At 38.1% G+C, this 16932-nt stretch overlaps 1 protein-coding gene across 15 annotated transcripts in view; it reads right to left on the bottom strand.

The window, feature by feature from the left end:
* Window positions 1-15127, bottom strand: part of PCM1 (pericentriolar material 1) — a 39412-nt gene extending 24285 nt beyond the window's left edge. For 9 of the 15 annotated variants that reach the window (XM_026033479.1, XM_026033483.1, XM_026033486.1 and 6 more), the window contains exons 1-13: window positions 15068-15127; window positions 11617-11735; window positions 10719-10964; window positions 9728-10000; window positions 8997-9167; window positions 8691-8804; window positions 5128-5305; window positions 4021-4130; window positions 3417-3633; window positions 1941-2142; window positions 1503-1679; window positions 625-782; window positions 167-381 (exon numbers count right to left, since the gene is read on the bottom strand). In XM_026033479.1, the coding sequence (XP_025889264.1) occupies window positions 167-381; window positions 625-782; window positions 1503-1679; window positions 1941-2142; window positions 3417-3633; window positions 4021-4130; window positions 5128-5305; window positions 8691-8804; window positions 8997-9167; window positions 9728-10000; window positions 10719-10964; window positions 11617-11712 (2157 nt within the window). In that variant the 5' untranslated portion in view covers window positions 11713-11735; window positions 15068-15127. The remainder of the gene's footprint in view (window positions 1-166; window positions 382-624; window positions 783-1502; window positions 1680-1940; window positions 2143-3416; window positions 3634-4020; window positions 4131-5127; window positions 5306-8690; window positions 8805-8996; window positions 9168-9727; window positions 10001-10718; window positions 10965-11616; window positions 11736-15067) is intronic. The other 6 variants (XM_026033484.1, XM_026033491.1, XM_026033493.1 and 3 more) reach the window with 2 other exon arrangements.
* Window positions 15128-16932: the final 1805 nt, after the last annotated feature.

Raw genomic sequence — 16932 nt, 5'->3', positions numbered from 1 at the left:
TTAACCTCGACTTCAGACAAATAAAACTATTTCCCCTTCCCTAWTCAAATTATTAAAAGGTAATTTTATATTTTCTCATGTAAATTTATTATATGCATTAAAAATTATACATGTAATAAAGAATAAATGTTATACTTTTGTGCCCAGASTTCTCTTTGGAGAATACCTGCACCATGGCAGCCAGGTTTTGGAGCTGTCTAAGTTTCTGTTTCGCAGCCATAAGTCTACTGATCTTCTGCTCAAACTCAGCATCGCCAGCAGCATCCCCCAGGCTGCTTCTGTGGCTAGATACAGAATCGTCACTAGCTCTATCTTCCTCAACTTCTTCATCTTCTTCTTGGGGGAGGTCAACATCTTTGTCATCCTCCCTATTATGACAGTCTAAAGGAAAGAAAAAAAAAAACACAAGAAAACAAATATTACCCATGTCACACAGCACACCTGGCTAAACATGAATTAAACATCRCATCTGCAATTGCCAGACTCTAGAGAATTATCAGATTCATGTGTGGACTATTGAACATTCGAACATTTTGCYTGTCAGAGAAGATTCTCTCAGACTGTGTAGCTATCACAATTATTACGAAACATATAAATATTTGAAATTAAGATTTCAGACCATACCTAGAGCTGAAGACACTTTGAGAGTCCTTATATTAGCAGCAGATCGGTTATTTATTTCGCAGTCAGTATTAAGATGCCTTCCATCTCTGTTATTAGCTCCACACTGTATGTTCGAGTTGCTATTCATTTCACTCCAGCTACTGATTCCTTGAGGGTTTCTAGGGTACAACATATAACTGACGTTAACCTTTAAAGAACTGACACCAATAACTTTTCTTCCTTTATTTTTAAATAATTYATTTAAAAAAAATCATTTCTTTGGCTGCTATGGAAATGTCTTTAGAATACTTWAAAAAAAAACTTCAAAAATTCTCTTGAAAATGGGTTAAGGCATTCTAAATTTCTCAATATGCATTACTCCAGTATTCTTTTCATTTCTGTGGAGTATTTCCCTGGTAGCTCTACGAACAGTATCAGTTTACAAAGGGCACGTCTGTGACRAGTTCCACAACAGTCACAGCAAAATCATAACTTATTTCCATGCAGTGAAGATCATGAATGCACAGATTGGTCTTACAAAAATACACCTCAGCAAGCTGCTCTAACTGAAGTTCTTTCATTGTAGTTCTCTAGTCTAAACCTGTTAACCCTTGTAATGAAGTTCTATACACAGTTCACTGTTTACATATGAAGCAGTTACAGACTTCAAAGACCTTTGCAATGATTTTCTGTGTGTTCAAGTTAATCTATATTTGTTGGGCAAGCTAGCAAGAACAAGAAACAATGATCTGTATAAAAGCGTTACTTTAAAATTTCAGAATGTTAATATAATAATCATATTAATTTACAACTGGTTCAATGAAATGACATTTTTGCTTTAGAAAACCCCGTGACAACTTAGCTATCAAAATTTAAGATGACAAAAGTAATATGATAACCTAATATTTGTAACAGGCTGCTGATCCTCATGTTCAGAATCACTTTCAGATTCTTCTGTTTCTTCCTCTTCCTTGGTGTTTTCATTCACAGCATCTGTCATCATATCAGATGTCTGTTCATAGTAGTGAACTAACTCGCGCAGCTCGTTCAGCCTCTTCCGAACTTCATTTAGTTTCCTGAAGGGGAAAGAGAACATGCRATAGGCTTTGTTCTATTAATGGCATCTCTATAAATTGGAAAGGATATTTCATCTATAACCCTTTAAAATTGTTATTTTCCATGCAAAAATGTTATGCTTTAAACTCTGAATCCATTCTACCGTTTGAACCAATTTAATAGAACACGATACTAAATAAAATAGATTAAAATGCAAAACAGGTCCTTATGACAAAGAGCTTGCTTTAAAAAAGAAAAAGAGATAAAATAAAGAACTTTACTGGAGCTTTTCTGTTGGGTTTAGATTTTCCTCTTCTTCACTGTCATTCTGCGAAGTGAGGCCATCGGGAGGATAGGGCGCCGACGATGCCTGGCTGTTGGATTCGCCATTGACAACGGTCACTATCCCCGCAGGAGCAGATGCGGCTGAAGTTGTACTTCGTTGGTCAATGCTTCTCTGAGGAGAACCTGATGCAGGAAAAACTACAGACCGGAAATATATCTGATTAAGGGCAGCTGGCAGAAAGAAACTCACTGAAATGAACTTTAGTATAATGTAGTTACAGAAAATATGGCCATATAAATCAGCAGGTAATGTCTTTTTTCATTAAAAAACAATAATACACTTCTGTTCAAGTTTTGTGACATGTAACATGTAATGCCAAAATGCAGACAACAGCCAGCTTCCAAAACCAAAATATCTGTAAGACCGGGTCTCATAAAAATACATTAATTGAAATTTTCATGCTGCGAATCTGCCTGAAGAGCTGTTTTAGAGYTTATTTATGGCTGAATTGCTTTTGTTCAAATTTAACATTTCCACACGCTAAGAAAAATGAGATCTTAGTGACTTTTCCAGTGCTWAGCTCTTGCATCTACATGTTTTACAACACAGGCTTGAGATTAGTCTTAAGACTCCTTTTTCCAGCTACAAGAGAGGGAAGCACAGTACACACACGTCTTAACAAGAGGTAGTAAGCACRGGGTATGCTAACATAATTGATGGTAGAACAGCAGACCTATCACAAGGAGCATGCTTTGAGTGTTTTATTTCTTAATGCTAAGAATGCTGCTATCAGCTCCCAGGCAATTTCTAGCAGTAGGGGAGAAAGTTTCACCTGTACAGATACATTTTCAGAAACAGAAAACAAGAACAGTCAATGGTCCTAACACAGTGGTTTTGAGTCAGGCATCTAAGAGCAGGCCAAAAATCTAGTCCAYACACCTAAATTCTTCAGGTCTAGCCTACAATCCAAATCCAGGTGGTTAACAGAGGGAAAAGGGCTCTGACAAAAGAAAAAAAAAACTGGCCTCACCCTACTTGAGACCATTAACACCTGAAATTCGGAGTACTCAGATATGAATGTATTAGGATAAAATACAGAAAGTTCTCAAAAAAGTTTATGGTATGATCCTACAAGTACACTTTGTCATAGACAAGCTGTGAAGGCAAACCAAAAATTCTAGTCTCATAAGCTCACACTCAACTTGACTAATGTTATCAATTCAAGTGCTATTAGAGAAAACACTTGTTACTTGTATTTGTTGAAGAGGAAAATAAAATAGACACACACACACACACATATATATATATATAAAAATGTATCCATTATAGAGAAAATCTATACTGCATTGTATAAAACAGTTAAATATTGCCTTAGCACAGCTTTTTCACCTGCTACGTAGCTATCAATAAATCATTAACTGGTTGCAAATTATATTCTTAGCAAYATACAATTCTGCCTATATTTACTTACAGGAGGAGTTATTTAGATGCTGGTCACGAAGTGTATGAAGTTCTCCTAACAATTTGTCCAGTTCTTGTCTTTTACCCTGCAACATCCGCATCTTGTTAAAAAGCTGCACCTTCTCATCTGACAGATGCTCTGACGTTGAAGAATTCCTACTTTGTGAGATCTCCCTGGTAAGTGAAAGACTTTCTGCTTGCCTTCTATTGTCTGGCACAGACTGTGTCTAAACATAAAAGAAAATTTCATTTTTATTCAGAGTACTGTAAAAATTTTCTTAGTTACCTTCTCCTGAAAGCTAAAGGAAGTGTAAAGAAAAATAAATCCTCTTCTGGATCTGCTAGGCTCAGAAGAAGAACAAAGAACTTTTATAAAGTGAAACAGATGTTGAAAGTATTCTGAGGGTATCCCAATTACAACAATCATCTCTAGGAACACAAACATGCTAAGGTAAGTTTTAAAGAGCCCTAATTATTCCAACAGTAAATAGAAAATTCAGTTAAATTGGAAGATACCAACATTTAACTGAACTGTTCAAGAGAATAAAAACAAGAGAAAGAACAGAACACTGGGGAAAGGTTGTGGAAGAAACTTGTACAGTACAACGACTGACCTGAGAATCATGAAGCTGGTTGTGAAAGCGCTGTATTAAGTCATTTAATTCTTCATTCAGTTCTGATGTAAGACTCACTCCAGAAACACTGCCAGTAGTCTCTGTTACAACTGGGGATTGAAAAAAGGAGAAAAAAATGATGGAAATACTTGTTTATGGCATGGACAAGAAGGTTATTAGATGAAAATATCTGGTTTAAAAATATAAATAAATTACAATCTGTAACACAACAGCAATTATTTTGTAATGTTGTGTCCTTCCCACCAACTTGAGACTACTAGATTAAATTGCCCTCAAAATGATACACTCTTCCTCACTAGAGACAAGCTATGAACAGCGAGTAATTTTACTTTAAAAAAAACACACTAAAACAAGAAAGCTTATGAAATATTCTGCTCTGCATTTATTCAAATTTGCTGAATTTATTTTTGTACATTTCCTACYCTCCTACCAAGAGCAACATCCATGAAATTGTGACAAAAGAACATTAAAGAAAATTAAAATGAAGTCCTAGTTTACAATAAATGAGGACATTTTCTTTATCAAGACAGGGACGTATTTTATATATTTGAGAAACAAGGATAAAGAAGATTTCATCACAGGTTTACTACTACAAAGAACATAAGAGGAAAGCAGTTACTGGAAGTCAGCTGAGAAGGCAGCACAGAAGTGCACTGCTGAAAGGCACCTGCTTCCTTTGCATCCATTAAAGTCTTGTACAGGTTCTCTGCCAACTCCTCTGCTTTTTTCCCCACACTCAATTCTGTGTTGTATGGAACTAGTTAACAAAAGGTAACCATGCTGTTAACTAGTTCCATATTCTTTCCCATTTTTGAGTTGAAACATGGTGGGAAAAGGGAGAAGCCRAAATTCACTGGAGAAAGGAACCCGAGGTGTTTGTTTGTTTGTTTTTGCCTTTTTTTTTAAACTTTGCAATGTAGCATAAACAGTACTGTTTTAATCCACTGCAAGTCATTTTGCCATGTTATGTTGTCAATTATTTACATAAATAGAAGTCTTGTAAGTAAAAGTGCAATGACTTTTTTAATGGACAATTCCATTTACTCGGCACTCTAAGCCAACAAAATATATTGTCATACTACCTACCAGAATCATCCATGACAGCAATTGCTTGTTCTGCTTTGTGTTGGAGAGCAAGAAGAGCTGCCTGTCTTCCTTGAAGAGCCTTCAATTGCTCCTGCTGTTGTAGCATCCTTTTTAATAGATCATGTTGCTTCTTCAAGTTCTCCAACTCCTCTTTTGCTTCCTGCTGAGGATCTCTGGCCTGAAAGAGATGCAAGATGATCATCATAATCATTGCATTTTATTTAATAAGTACTAGTGTGTCAAAAAAAGCAGGATTTAAAAAAGCATAGGTTGTAAGAGTGAAAAGGTGAAAATATGGTCTGTTATATGGTCTGATATGTTCTGTTCTGTTACCACTAAGCCATGCTTACCACACCTGGGAATTAGGCAGAATTCCAGTCAGCTACCCTAACTTATAAAAATGATCCCTCATGCATCCCTCTGTCCCCGCAATTGCATATTCACAGAAGGGCACAGTAAGCTACAACAGCGCTATAGCTAAACAACATTACACATGGTATCATGGCGCTACATATTAGACAAGCTTTAGACTGATTTACTAACCAAAATCAAATCTCTAGCTTTTCAACAAACTTTTGGGCAGCTATTCTTGTCTTACCTACCATGTAGTGTGTAGATGCAAATGTATATTTTTGCCATGTATGCTAGAACTAACTCCTTAGACTAACAAATCCGACTCAAAACAAAATCAGCCACAGAATCTCACTACACAATATTGKCAAGCATACAAGAATAAATCTGAAGGAATTAAAATACATTGTATGGTTAAAATATATCAGAACAGAAGCTCTCTTCCACATCGTTTCCCTTCACAATTAAYGGCTGTAGAGTTGCCTCAAAAAATTATTCAGGTATGGGCAACAAACGAATTACAGATATTTCACAGAAATATTCAGGATCCTGATCCAGTTTGATTTACAATATTCTGCAGAAAAAAAAACATGGAAAAAAGCCTTRTGTGTGTAAATAATTAACAATTCCTAACAGATAGAGCACTAACTTTAAAAAAGTATCATCACTCCTCCATAAGGTGTTGAGCTCATGAGGTACAAAATTTTTTCAAGGCAAACCACATTCCACACTGAACACCAGAAAAGCAGCAGACACCTTATCATCTAGCTGGATATTAGAGAACTCTCAGCTTTCCAGCAGAATTTTAAACTTCTCAGAGACAGGGCTTTAAAATATGCACTGTAACTGGCACTACATATTCTGGTTAAATATTTCATTTTGCATATAGAAAGCAGAGCAGATGCAAAATACTACACACAATGAAATTACCACAGGAAGTAGTGAGGGGAGGAAAGACAGAGGGATGCATCCCTGAGTCTCTCACATTGTTAAGAATCAAATCTTTATCTCAATAACAGATTTACTTAAATTCATCAAACACTAAATTTTTCAGGGCTACTTCTACTTTAACCTAATAAGCTCAACAAAAGATTTAAACATTTGATCTTGTTTTACAAAAAAAAACACTGACATTTTTTGTCAGAATAAAAAACAAGGCCATGGAAAAGCTAGATACAGATAACAAGTTTTGTATTTGCCAGCCTCATAGTCTCCTCACTTCTGAACAGGGATTTTTTTTTTCTTCAATCAATTCTACATACAAAAATGCAGAACAAGTCAAAGCAATCCATCGGTTTCCTAATTTATTTTCTCCATACCATAGCAGCATAAATTTGCTTTAACAAACTACTAGTGTGAACCTGCTAAGGGTCTGAAAAACAAATTTAAAAGACTTTTTTTCAAAAAAAAGGATAGCAAAAAACAGAAAGGTCATCTGCCATTACATCAAGTCAAATTGCTGCACAGAATCAGATGTAAAACTTTCTCTGTCAATTATAAACCTACTCTTCTGAATCATCAACTGCACCTCATGTAGAAGTTATCTGCATACTTCAAAACAACTAATTAGAGAAGATTCATTCAATAGAAAGAGTCGGACACAGATAAGCAGGTCTGAAGGAAACATTCATTTTAACAAATATGTTTTAAGCAGATTATTCCAGAAAAGCAAAAAAAGGAACTCAGAATGCATAAAACCTAGTTTTGAGGCCAAAATAATATTTTGAAGTGCATCTTTGAAGGCAACTCGTGCTCTTGGCCATTTGTCCTACTAGGCCAGATTTCCCTGTCATTCACAGCAGCTCTGTCACTTTCCTTCTTAGCGCTTGCTCTAACATTAATGTTCTTGTGATGCTGAATTTCCTAGTTTGTCCTCAATGACAGGCTGCATGCTCAAACTAAAAGCTACTGCCTTTATTCAGTAGCTTAGTATGTGAGCTTTGAATGTGTGCCCCAATTCAGTGTGTATTTTCAAGGTACCAACCTAACCACCAATATCTCATCATACACTGTAAAGTACTAGTTTTATCAAATAAAACCTACATGAGTAAAGGTTATTTTTGGCATTTATTCTTAGAATTTTTGWAACAATGAGGCTCAAATAGCCATCAACTTCTTTAGAGTAGTTTACATTCAGGAAGCAGGAAGGTTGGACTAGATTATCACCAGAGGTCCCTTCCAACCTTAACCATTCTGTGATTCTGTATTTAATACATTAAATTTAATACATTAAAGCATCCTAAAAAGAGAGAGGAAAGAAACATTTGGGAGAAATTAAATAAAAAAAATAAAAGCAAGTTTAAGTTCACAAGGGTGAACCTTCAACTCCATAACAGTCTTTACAAAAATTTGAAAAAATTACATCTTCCATGTCTACCAGTGTGGTTTCTTTACAGGAAGAACAATTTTTTAGAAAAGGAAATATATTTATGATGACTTTATTTTAAATACTATTTCACTTCCAAGCACCAAAGTACTTATGATCTGTAAAACACTCACAGCACTAACGGAGATCAAGAGTACTGGCTCACTAGTATTCTTCTCAGGGTAAAAGCAGTATTGCAAGTTCTAAAGAGCAAGTTATGCTTCTACATATTCTACACTAATTGTTTACAATATTAGTGTAAAGTTCTGCACAGAGAGCAAACAAGTCTGTGCATCTAATCAGATTCAGAACTTATGTTCTGAATAGCACCAAAGGAGAACAGCAACTTTTGTGTTAGGTCACCCTCTCAACATAACATTAGATCAATACTTGATCAATAATCCACCAGCAATGCATCTGCCAAATCACTAGATCAATGCCTAATCACTGGCCACCAGCAACTCATTTCTAATCCTTTCCTTATGCAGTACCTTATGCAGCAAATTTTCCCACTAACAGAAACAACCCAATAAATCAGAAAAGTATATAKAAAACTATTCCTTCCTACATCAACCCAGTGTGTTCCCCTGGGAAAATACATGTGTAATCCTCCATTTTGTTTAGAAGAAAAATGAAAAAGAAATTTAAAAAAAATCAAGAAATTTTGTTGCTATGGGAGCTTTTTCTCCCTACTTAAAAACAAGTGCCTGCACTTAGCATAGTARGAGAGAAGGCACAGAAACTTGCTTTTTATGAACTGAACTGCAGATTACATCAGTGTCACAGGAGGGAATAAGAAACCAACAAGTCTTTGTTTCAGCACCTTAATTACCAAAAGGCAGCTTACCGTATCTGAAACCTCAGACCGCACATCAACGTTTGGCAATGTGCTCTCAGCTATAGAATCAGATCCCACAGCTGAATCTACAGTCCACACATCCTCCTGCTCATTTTCTCTAGCCTGAAATATTTCAGGGGCATAAATCAAACGCTGTGTAAATGGGGCAGCAAAAATGAATCATGGAAGGTACTATATCTGAACAACCAACATCCCCAGTAACACCACCAACACATCAATAGTCAACTCCTTCAAAAAAAAAAAAAAAAGAAAAATTCATAGTGAGAAACAAATGTATTATATTCCCAAACTTACAAGCATCTTTTGCAAAAATTTCAGATAGGATTTCTCCTGCTCTTTAAGGTGATCTATAAGATGTGATAAACGCTCAACATTGGCCGATCTTTCATTTTTCTCTACAAGATCATCCCGCATGGAGCTGGCCTTAGCAATATAGTCGCGAATCTGAACTAGTCTGCTCACAATCTGTAAAGACACCGAAATTACTGAATGCATTCAGCTCCAGCATTAACTTAGGCACAAAATATGGCGAGAGCAATAGCAAACGATTCATAAAAGGATGACATGCTAGTACCTTCAATCCTACAGTCTTACTTCAGCGAGCCATTCAAAAACAAGTTTTATAAGGCTAGATTTGTGCATGCATAAAGCTGCTAGGCTGAAGTGTGTGTGTATGGGGGGGGGGGGGGTCTTGTCCATATATGCTAAAAYAGAATGGAGTTCACATTGTCAACATACAAAATACTTAAATAGAAAAATATTTTCTGGAACTATATAATAGAATCACCTTCCAGTTGAAGTATGACCAAAGGAGATAGACATCCAATATTATTAGACCAAGAACAACACATTCCTAACTCCAGTTTTGTGTTTTCCTCAGGTAAAAGATGCCTTTTTAGAACAGTGGGAATTTATGTATTTGCAAACAAGAATTACAACAGTCACGTTTCCTGAAAATATAGAAAGATGCATTGACAAGCAACAGTCAAGGCCTCAATCCATAGACGAACAGGCTACATAAATACCTGACTGCTATCCATGGCTGGCTCCCCTCTTCCATCTTCTTGATTAGAGACCTGACAATTTTGCAAGAAATCCTTGCTTAGAGCGGCTCCAAATAACTCTTTACATTGCAGCRATCCCCCAGACTCCTTCTTTTGGGAACCTGAGGAGGGATCTTTGCTGTTGTTYGTGTTTATTTGCAGCGACAGGAAGTTAAATGGCTTTCTGTTTTCATTAAGTTGACGTTTGTTGTTAGCAGCCGTTGCCCTGCCTTGAGAATCACTTCCAATGCTTCTCTATAAACAAACGAAGACAAAAACAACCGTTACAATGTTTTTTCACTCAATATATTCTCAACTTTGATTAACTCCCCTACTAGAATTACCTGTTCTGCTGTACTCTTGGACTGATCACAAAGTTATTTGACTATTCACTGACTAGCCAAATGCTGGCTAAACTTAGCACTGGTCACCTTTGACATACATCTCTCACTTCACTTGTTTCTCTTTTTTAAACGTTGTGAGTAGCCATACTTTTGCCATAATACACGTTCCTGAAGGATGTTTATCCTTCAGGATACACGTTCCTGAAGGATGTTTATCCTTCAGGAGTATCAGTAAAAGTTCAGTCTTTACACTTCATGCCAAAGCAATGGGTCATATTTGAAATACCTTTCTGTTAAAACTGTTTTGGGCCATAAAAGTTTGCCAGTGATTAACAAGCGTCCATTCTGAACTGGTTAGCAAAAGCTCACTGCTTGTTATCAGAATTAGTTCCTCGCACTTTCCATTGATATGGACAAGGTAAGACGGAACAAGTTTTATCTCCAGGGAAAGTGCAAGAACTCGGGGTTCTGCACTTTACACAATTTTTCTCATGTTAAGAACCAAAAGAATGATCTGGTTCCCACCATGCTTCTAGGCTTTTTATCTTAACAGCTTAAGCTTTCTTTAGTGGGTTGTATAATTATTAAGAGATGGGCATTTATAACACTGAGCTAGTATTCACACAAACCTGATCAAGATCACTGAAGTTTATTCTTTGCTTCAGCCTTTCTAGTTCAGCCTGCTCTGGAACAGACATCTGGGTCATATATCTAGTGTGAGGAAAACTATGCGGAGTCCTGGTCTTTCGTCGACCCATTCCAAGCGAGGACTCTGGAGATATATCATTAGTAAGCCTTGTTTCCGCTTCACAACTAAGTTTCTTCTTATTTTTTTCTGAAGGCCTGTTTGCTTTCTTCTGTTGACTTCCCCAGTCCTTATGCACAAGGAGAGGGAAGAAAAATTCACATTTGTTAACCATATASAGATTTAAAAAACAAACAAACAAAATAAACCTTAGATATTCAATTCAGTGAAAGGGAATTCATTTCTGTTTTCTAAGTAAAGACATATCAAAACATGAGCTAAAACGATGACCAAAGTTATCTAGAGCAAACATCACATTACAGGATACCATTTTCCACTGTACCCATTAAAAATAGCTAGTCAGGGAACATTTAACTCATTTTATCTTAWGAACTATTTCATTAATTTCTAATTAAGCTAAAATTGTATTTTTCTGCCTTGCAGAAGGCTAAGTAGTTTAGAACTTTTAAAATACAAAGCTGATTTTAAATAAATTTGTTTTCAATTYTATGACACCTGCAGTGCCTCTACATCTACTTTAATTCACCCCAAAACCCTTCTCCATAAACACACCTGCAGACTTAATAACCTCTAAGTTACACACATTGCTTGTTCACCTCTAATTATTTTGTCTTTTTGGACACTACCATGCAAAGCTGTACTGACAATAGCCTGATTTTCACACTGCTGCCTACCACTAACACAAACCACCTGTCAATTCAGTATACAGCACACACAGCAGACTACAGCACAACATGACAACTGGAAGTTAAGGGTTGTACCGTGTTGTTCAGCCGGTCATCGAGGCTCTCATTGCTCCAGCTAGGCAAGTCCTGATCATTCATGCCTTCCTCAAAGGGGCCACCTCCTGCAGCCATGACAACTCGTCAGTAAAGGGAATCTAAAAGAAACAGGTTAAAAAATATAGGGTACATGAAAATCAGTTTGCGTACACGAGCTCTAATCTGAGATAATCATGACACACTCCTTATGAAATAAAACTACAAGTCTATTTTGGGAAAGAAATTAAGCCCCAAATCTAACAGTAAGAATACAGATTTTTTTTTTTTTTAAGTCACTGCAGGCCCATGGCATTTTCTCTGCGATACTAGAGATCCAAAGCTACACACCATATGCCAAAAAAGTCACATTTATTTCAGTATTAAGATGATGACAATGGGGCATATTTGCAGATACAATACAGGAAGAGACCTCAGTAAGTATTTTTACTTACTTCACTAAAAGTTAAAATATTACGCAAGAATAACATGCCATACACYACAGTCTCTGGGAAAAAAAAAGAGTTTAGCCTTTCTTTAACTTTGCTACTCTGTACTCCACAAACATCACACACTATAAAAATAATGCATACTATAAATTTTTTTTTTTAAAAAATGTTCACTTTTATTTCTAGTTTGGCATAAGTATCATTAAGAATGTTGTGAGAGATGAAAAATAAGTAATAAGTATTCCTTTCAAGTAGTACAAATAGCTTAGCTCATTCAATAATATACATAACTACATATATTTATATATATATAGATACATAGCTGCATATACAATTAGATTGCATGAAAAGCTAAGCACCCTAACTGCTGCTGGCACAGGTACACTGTACAAAGCTACAAACTCGTTCCTTTTAACAGCTRTAAAGCTGTGGTACAAAAAATAAACAACATAGTCTTAAGAGAATTACTTTTCCAAATAGCTTTAGCTGTGGTGTTAAGACATYAACCTACTTTTTAATAAAAATAAATAAAGCAGACATGTCTAACCATTTATTTCTGAACACTTTATTGCAATTAGTCTACTAATGATTTTTGCACCAACATTTCAAACAGTGCAGGTGAAGAAACAATCTAATACTTAAGATTTGGCCTAGATCTAGTCAGGATTTTTATAATCTATTCCAGGGAAGAAGAAAAAGAAAAGCCCAAAATGAATTAGTATATCCTTGAAACTTAACTGCCTTATTTAAGAATATGATTTCATTCAAGTCACACAATACAACCCATTCAGCATTCAACCATTAACCCATTCAACCCATTCAACCATTAAAATACTCTAAAGAGTATTTTAATGTCTAAAGAGTCTAAAGAGTCTAAAGAGTAAAGTATTAGAGTATTAAAGTACTTTAAAGTATTAAAATACTCTAAGCACCACCTATTAATGTAACATTAGGGAAATGGGAGCCAGCAGGTAGGCCAATTCTGTTGTAGCTGCGCCTACATTTGGCACAGATCTAGTTTATGTCAACAGAGATGGAGCACTTCAGCTGCTGCACCTAACAACCAAAACTGCCCCACAGCAAGATGAAAGGAGCAGGCAGACCTGCGTCCTAGTGCTCTTGCCTCTTCATTGCCCCCTTCTCTACCCCAGCACCAGCTCTGCCAGGCCTCGTGATGAGAGGTACCACACAACCTAGTAAAGCCAACAAAAAAGCAAAATAAAAAGGTGAGGTGAGTTTTTAACTGGATCTCCTCCTTGATCTGGCTCTCTGTCCAACTGCATAAGCCTGACTGCAGGTTCAAGGAAGGTGAATAAATGAAATGAATAAACGAGGAGGCAGCAACACCCACGCAGCCTTGATTGGGGTAACTGTAAAAAAAAAAAAAAAAAAAAAGGCACCTTTCATGCAATACTCACTAGGATGAGCTGTGTGATTGGTTCAGAGTATAAAAACAAATACAACTCCCATGTAACACTAAGTCTTTTCACATTCTGATTTTATGCACAAGAATCCTGTAAAAAATTCACACAGAAGCTTTTCTACCAACTCAAATTGCACAACCTTTCAAAATAAATGGATAGATATCTATTTAGCTTACTTTAGCAAGCAGCTATAAATATTTTCTGAGAGCAGATGAACTGTTCCACAGTGCAGATGTGCAAGATACTGCATTTCGACTGGTGTGACGCCCCGACCTGCGCCACTAAGCGCATCGGCTTCATCTTGACCAGATTAAAGACCATCTGGGTTTGCAGTGGAACTCAGTAAGCTGTTTCCTCCATCATCATGTTACATAATTGGACTAAAACTGAGGGAAAATATTTTTTTCTGTTTCCACTGAAAAAATGGGGGTGACATTTATTGTTACATCTGCTATACAAATAGTTTTTGTGCGGGTTTTAAACAAAATGCATGCAAAGAAGAATTAAATTCAACATTGTTTGTTTTAGGAGTCTCTAGTTAACTCCAAGGCAAATTCACCACCATAGAGCTAATATTCTCAATAACAGTCYCAAACAGTCACCAGGCATGTTCCAATGCAGCCTATCAAACACAGCCCAAAAACATAAGTATCCCGATTGCTTCCTGCAACGTTATTAGGGTAAAAGCAAGTCCTTCATACACATCTTGGGGAAGCTATTCTAACAGCAGCAAGTCCTTCTCACACAGCAACTGGCATAGCGACACTCATATTACAATCTTTAAGAATCTGAATCAAGTTTTTCACTCCTATTTACCTGCATTTTTTTCTTACTTTCCATTTTACCAGCTGTTTTCAGCRGAAAAACTTTTACAGCAGCTTTAGKATCATTCTATTGCACTGCTTTGCTCCTGCCAGTGCATCAGCAATCTCAGCTTCTTTAGTCATTAGACTACCTAGGAGCTTGGAACAAGAACTTTAAAAAAATAATAATAATAAGCAACTGGGAAAGCCTTTTAAGTATATTTAATAAGGTAACTACAACCAAGGATAGTAGCCACGATTATACTAAAAACATGTATGATTATGGTTACATCCATCAGGGCACGCAGCTGCCACATACAAACTGCTCAGGAACACAAACAGCAAACACACCCACAAGCCTAAGACACACATGCTTTTGTTAATGGCTCTGTTATAGCGGAGCTATGTTTCCGTCGTTCATTTTCCTCTGGCATTCACTCCAAGAGCAAGACCTCAGGAGAAGCACCCCAGCTCGCACACGGCGCCTGCGGACACTTTCGAAAACGACAGGCTAAGCGGGAAGACGAAGCCGTGGGGCAGCCACAAAGCACTTGGACGAGGCACTTCAAAATAAAACCCGAAGGTTTCTGGACCCGCGCTGCAAGGCACCGGAGGAAGGGCCTGCCCACCACAGGGCCGCCGCATTGGAGCCCCTTCCCGCCGCCGCCACCGGGCCTCTCCCTGGGCAGGGGCGCGCAGGCCCTTCGGCTCGCCCCGCTCCGCCGTCCGCGGAGGTCACCGAGCCCGCCTGCCTCSCTGTCCTCCCCTCGAGCCTCACCTCAGAGCGGCGGCCTAGGCGGCGCTCAGCCCCGCGCCGCAACGGCCGCCATCGCCGCCGCCATCTTGGGGCCGCTCCGCCGGAGGAGGGGGAGGTGGGGGGACACGCACCGTTACCTAGTAACCTCTGCCCGCCGTGCCCTACCGCGCAGGCGCACAACGCGCTGCGCCACGTGACGCGGTGGCGGCGGCGCTTGCCGCGCTTCTCCGCGAGGCGGGGGCGGGAAGACTATGCGCCGCCGCAGAGGGTCGGAAGGCGGCCGGAAATACATGTCCCAGCTTGCAATGCGCGAGAAGTCGGTTGGACTCCTAGTCTGCCTGGGAGAAGTGCATGCTGGGACTTGTAGTTTTCTAGTCAGCCCCCCCGAGGAAGAGGGACCGTGCTACCCGTGGAGGCCCGCGGGTCCGAGGCGCCGCGCTGGTCGTGCACCTAAAATAAACATGAAAGGGGCCCTACCTGATAAACCCTAAAAACGACCTTACACCGCAGAGCAACGCTGGTAAAAGCATGGGGTCAGAGCCACGAGCGCCGGATGGGGATCAGAGCCCGTCTTTATTTAAAGSCGTATCCGGTTGCAGTTATTTTAACTACTGCTCTCAGCCAAAAATACCGGAGTGGAGAGTGAGCGCAGGCTTGGGTCCTTCCRGGACCTGAGATTTTTATGTATTTACGTATTTGTTTTTGAAAAAGTCTAGACATTTTAAAGCAGAGCAGTTACTTCTTTGTGGGTGGCAGTCAGGCTGTGATTTACAGCCCCATCACCCTGTTCAGGCCCATAAACGTGCTGCTTAGACCTCACGTGGCCCGACTGGCACAGTCCACTCACCATTTCCAGTGTCTTTCCTCAATAAAGCCCATGTAGCTTCTATTTCACTTATTAGGAGGTCCCATTGTAGGAATGGGAAGAACAAGTTAGTATTTTAAAGATTTAAAATACACTGAGCTTCTAAGGTGTAGGCATTAAATATTTACATATTTGTATACATATAATATTTCCATATTATACATATTGTTCATATTTTGTTGGGTACTTCTACACAAAAATATAGTCCAAATCTCCTGCACTGTTGTTGATGCCCATTTCTTTCTTTCAAGAGAGAAAAAAAAAAAAGTTGTTTTCAACAACACACGCACCCATCTCTATTTTAGAAGAGGACGGGACAAAATGTTCAGAAAACCTGTGAAATACGAAGGTTTCACTAAAAGTGTCTTTGTTTTCTCCAGCAGATGCCCCAACAACAAGGGAGTCGTTCTGGGTGCTGTTCACCATGTGGAAGGACTGAGTTAGAGACTGCCTGTCAGAGTGACATTTTTCTCCTCTTTCTACCATGGGCTACATGAGTTCATATAYTACCATAGCTGAAACTGTTTTGAAAAGAATCTGCAAGATCTGTATGGACACTCTATATGTAGTGAGTCAGTATGATTCTAGAGCTAATAGTTTATTAGCCTATTAAAAAAAAAAAAACTTTATTTTTAACTAATATCCTTTTCTCTTCCCCTTAGATACCTGCCCTATCCAGCAGTGTATTTATAGTGTTGGAAAGTTGCTTTGTATTATCATAGTGCCATATTGCCCACTGCCCAGCAGGTGGAGGCAGAATTCAAGAAAATTAATGCCTTAATACCATTGCATACAAAAAAAAAAGGGTTTCCTTATGCAAAAAAATTGTGGATCAGAACACTGTTAAGGAAAAGCTACAAGTTAAATAGATTCCAGTATAATGAATTAGGAACCATTTCTTAACTGTGGTCTCTTATGTATCATAATTGTGTATTTTCTCATCCTTACAACAAGGTGCCTTATGTAACTCTCTCCTTGTAGTCTGAATCATCCTTATTCTGATTCTTGGTATTTTCAGTGT

This window comes from Nothoprocta perdicaria, unplaced genomic scaffold (assembly GCF_003342845.1).
Source record: "Nothoprocta perdicaria isolate Ctin4 unplaced genomic scaffold, notPer1 scaffold_13, whole genome shotgun sequence".
Taxonomy (NCBI): Eukaryota; Metazoa; Chordata; class Aves; order Tinamiformes; family Tinamidae; genus Nothoprocta; species Nothoprocta perdicaria.
This window is presented reverse-complemented; position numbering and strand designations above follow the sequence as displayed.